The sequence below is a fragment of the Mus pahari genome, chromosome 10 (assembly GCF_900095145.1).
Source record: "Mus pahari chromosome 10, PAHARI_EIJ_v1.1, whole genome shotgun sequence".
Taxonomy (NCBI): domain Eukaryota; kingdom Metazoa; phylum Chordata; class Mammalia; order Rodentia; family Muridae; genus Mus; species Mus pahari.
Genome location: NC_034599.1, coordinates 61,235,305 through 61,238,541, shown reverse-complemented (window position 1 = coordinate 61,238,541; position 3,237 = coordinate 61,235,305). Strand labels below are relative to the sequence as shown.

Here is a 3,237-nt window from a genome sequence, read left to right as displayed (position 1 = left end):
TATATATATATATATATATATATATATAACACTACATTATAGATATGCTCACATCACACACATACACACACACACACACACACACACCCTATACTTCCTGACTCAACTTTTTCACTAACCTTCCAGAGTGCTTTTTTTTCTTTCCAACACACTTGCCCTTAGACTAGCCACTCTTCTGGCCAGAAAAGTATGGCTTGGGTTTGCACGCAGTAAGTTCTGGCCTCACTCATCTTTCTCTTCCTGTTTTCCTCTGTGGGTGCTTCTTTGCCCTCCTCTGTCTAGACTGTCAAAAATTCCCATTTGCTAGCACGGCCATAACAAAGTGCCAGAGACTAAATAGCTTAAACAACAGAAATGTATTTTCTCCCAATGGTGGCCAGCTCTCTAAGATTCAGCATGGGTTGATCACTGGGCCCCCAACCCTACCCTTTGGCTTTTTTGAGATAGGGTCTTGCTACATAGCTCTAGCTAGCCTGGAACTCAGTGTGTAGACCAGGGTGGCCTCAGCTTTGTAGCATGATCCTCCTGCCTCTGTCTCCCAACTCTTGGGATTACAGACATCCAGCACAGCACCCAGCAGCTGCCTTTCATCTATCTATCTATCTATCTATCTATCTATCTATCTATCTATCTATTTATCTATCTATTTATTCTGAGGCCTTTCTCCCTAGCTTATAGATGCCAATAGAGAAGCAGTGTCCTCGTGGGTTTGTTCTGTTGTATCTTAATCTCTTCCTCTTCTTCTGTTCCCCCTCCTGTTCCCCCTGCTCCTCCCCGTTGCCCAGGCTGTTCCTAACTCCTGGGCTCAAGTAATCCTTCTACTTCAGTGTCCCAAGTAGTTAGGACTTTAAAGGTACACACATGGTAAATCTCCCCCACATCCCAGTCTGGACTTGAACTCATGGCAATCCTTCTGCCTTAGCCTTCTGAATGCTAGGATTACAGAGATGAGCTACCATGCTCAGAGGAAATCTCCCCTTATTATTAATTGTTTTGAATTTTATGTGTATGAATGAATGTCTGTATGCATGTTTAAGCACCATGTACCCGGTGCCCACTGTGGGTGCTGGCACTAGAAACAGAGTCCTCTGCAAAAGCAGAAATTGCTCTTAACCCGTGGACCATCTCTCACCCCAGTTCTCCCCATTTTATAAGGATATTAATCATATCATAGTAGGGTTTACCTGGATGGCCTCACTTTAATTTAATAAGCCACTTATCACTCTCTCTCTAGTGATAGTGATGACGGTCTGTGACACTGAGGACTGGGGGGGGGGGGAAGGGGGGTGTTTACAAGTCAGTCCCTAACAGGAGGGCCGACAGCAGCAGTTCTGTGATGGGGTACCAGAGGGAGACACTTTCAAGGGAGGACACACAAGGGCCACATCTTATCAGTAAGAGGACTGCTCAGATTCCTCTTGAGGTTCTGTCTACTTAGCAGCATATCCTAGTGTTCCCCAAGCCACAGGGTCTCGGGCTATAGGGAACAAGATGGAGACAGCTCCTAAAACAGCCAAGCATTAGATAAACAAGAAGTTTAATAATAAAAACGAGAAAAAACCCTACAACACAGTGGGCTGGCAAGAGGCTGGCAGACACAGTCTGACATTAGACAGCCTGACTCCTTATGGATTCTGGTAAGTCACAGGATTGGTCCCTTACTCCAGAGAGTCTTCACTCACGGCCTGGATAGGGTAGGCTCTGTGAGGAAAGCTGCCTAAATCTGACCTTTAACCTGTGGTAAAAATGATACTCCTTGAGATCCATTTCCTCAGTCCACACCCAATCCCAGCTCTGAGGTTAGCAGACAGATGAAAGCCAGTTTTCTGGAGAACTAAGAGCCCCAGGAATGCTGGAGGCTCCCCACTGGGAGACAGCCACAACTCCCAGGGTCTCCTGAAAGTTCTGAGTCCTGCAGACTCCTCTCTCTTGCAAAGTGCTCAGGAACACAGAATGTCTGGATCCTGGTGTCAAGCAGGGCCTGAGAGCTTGCACGGCAGGGCCACAGGAACTTGGACCTCCCTGGCAGCCACTGCAAGCCGGGCCAATTAGGAGGTACTGCTCCTTCTCCGGGGGTGAAGGGCTTTCCTCCTGGCGATGTTCTCCTCCGTGTCACTCTCGCAGTTCCTCTGGGGAGGAGAAGAAGAGGCCCAGGGCAGGGCATCATCAGATGACATGAATGCAGCCACACTGAGCACCCCGTACTCAGAGAGGCAAGCAAGGGGACAATAAGCTGGGGAAGTGGGGTGGTGTCAAAGGAAGCCCCTAGCTCCATCCAGAGGCCTCTGCCATATAGGAATAGGAAGGGGACTTGAAATGGGACCAAACTAGCTGCCTTGAAGCCTCCTTCTTGGCGCATCCCCGGGGAAACAAGTGTCAGGAGGGGCCCAGTTATAGCAGTGAAAATGCCATCTGGTACCATTTGTGCCTGTCAGTAGTCAAGGCCTCTTGGAAAGGTAGTTTGTGGGACACTGGGTCCCCTGAGCTCAGTCTATGGGGAAGTGGTTGGTTTTTCCCTAAGGTCGGCAGGCCATCATTTCAGGCTCTCTGCCACGGCTGGTCTCCACCAAGCCTTTAGCAAGCTTCCTGAAGAGTAGTCTGAAGGGAAACACTTCTGAGTTCCACTTTCATGAAAGTGGGACAAAATGTAACCTGTCAGCTCCCACACAGCTAAGGCAAGCTGGAGCAACCACCTGGATGTTCCAATGTCTTTCCAGTTTGGTCCCACCAAGTTAAACTAAGTGTTAAAATCACTATTATTATTGGAAGGTGTTTTGTTCTTATATGGTTTTAATTTTTTTTGTCTGCCTAATTGAATGTATGTGTGTGTATATATATGTGTGTATGTATACACACATATATATACACACACATGTTATATATACAACACACACACACACACACACACACACACATATATATATATATACACACACGTACATACAAATATACAAACACTATGCATGCAGATGCCCATGAAGGCCAGAAGAGGGAGTTGAATGCCCTGGAATTGAAGTTATAGGTGGTTGTGAGTCACTATGTAGGTGCTAGGAACCAAACCTGGGTCTTCAGCAAGAGGAGGAAGCACCCTTAATTACTAAGCCATCTCTCCAACTGCAGTTAATTCAAACTATTAAAAGAATAATTTGGATTTAACAAAGTCTAAAAATGTTCAATTTCTATGCTTTCTAAACAGAAGGTCATGCCATCTTTCTTTTTTCTTTTTTTTTTTTTTTT

At 46.2% G+C, this 3,237-nt stretch overlaps 1 protein-coding gene across 1 annotated transcript in view; it reads right to left on the bottom strand.

Annotated features, from left to right (window-relative positions):
* Positions 1-1,520: 1,520 nt before the first annotated feature.
* The window catches only part of Dapk2 (death associated protein kinase 2), a 114,449-nt gene continuing 112,732 nt past the window's right edge, over positions 1,521-3,237 (bottom strand). Inside the window, exon 12 of the mRNA XM_021207281.1 lies at positions 1,521-2,129. Coding sequence (XP_021062940.1) covers positions 2,049-2,129 — 81 coding nt within the window. The 3' untranslated portion in view covers positions 1,521-2,048. The remainder of the gene's footprint in view (positions 2,130-3,237) is intronic.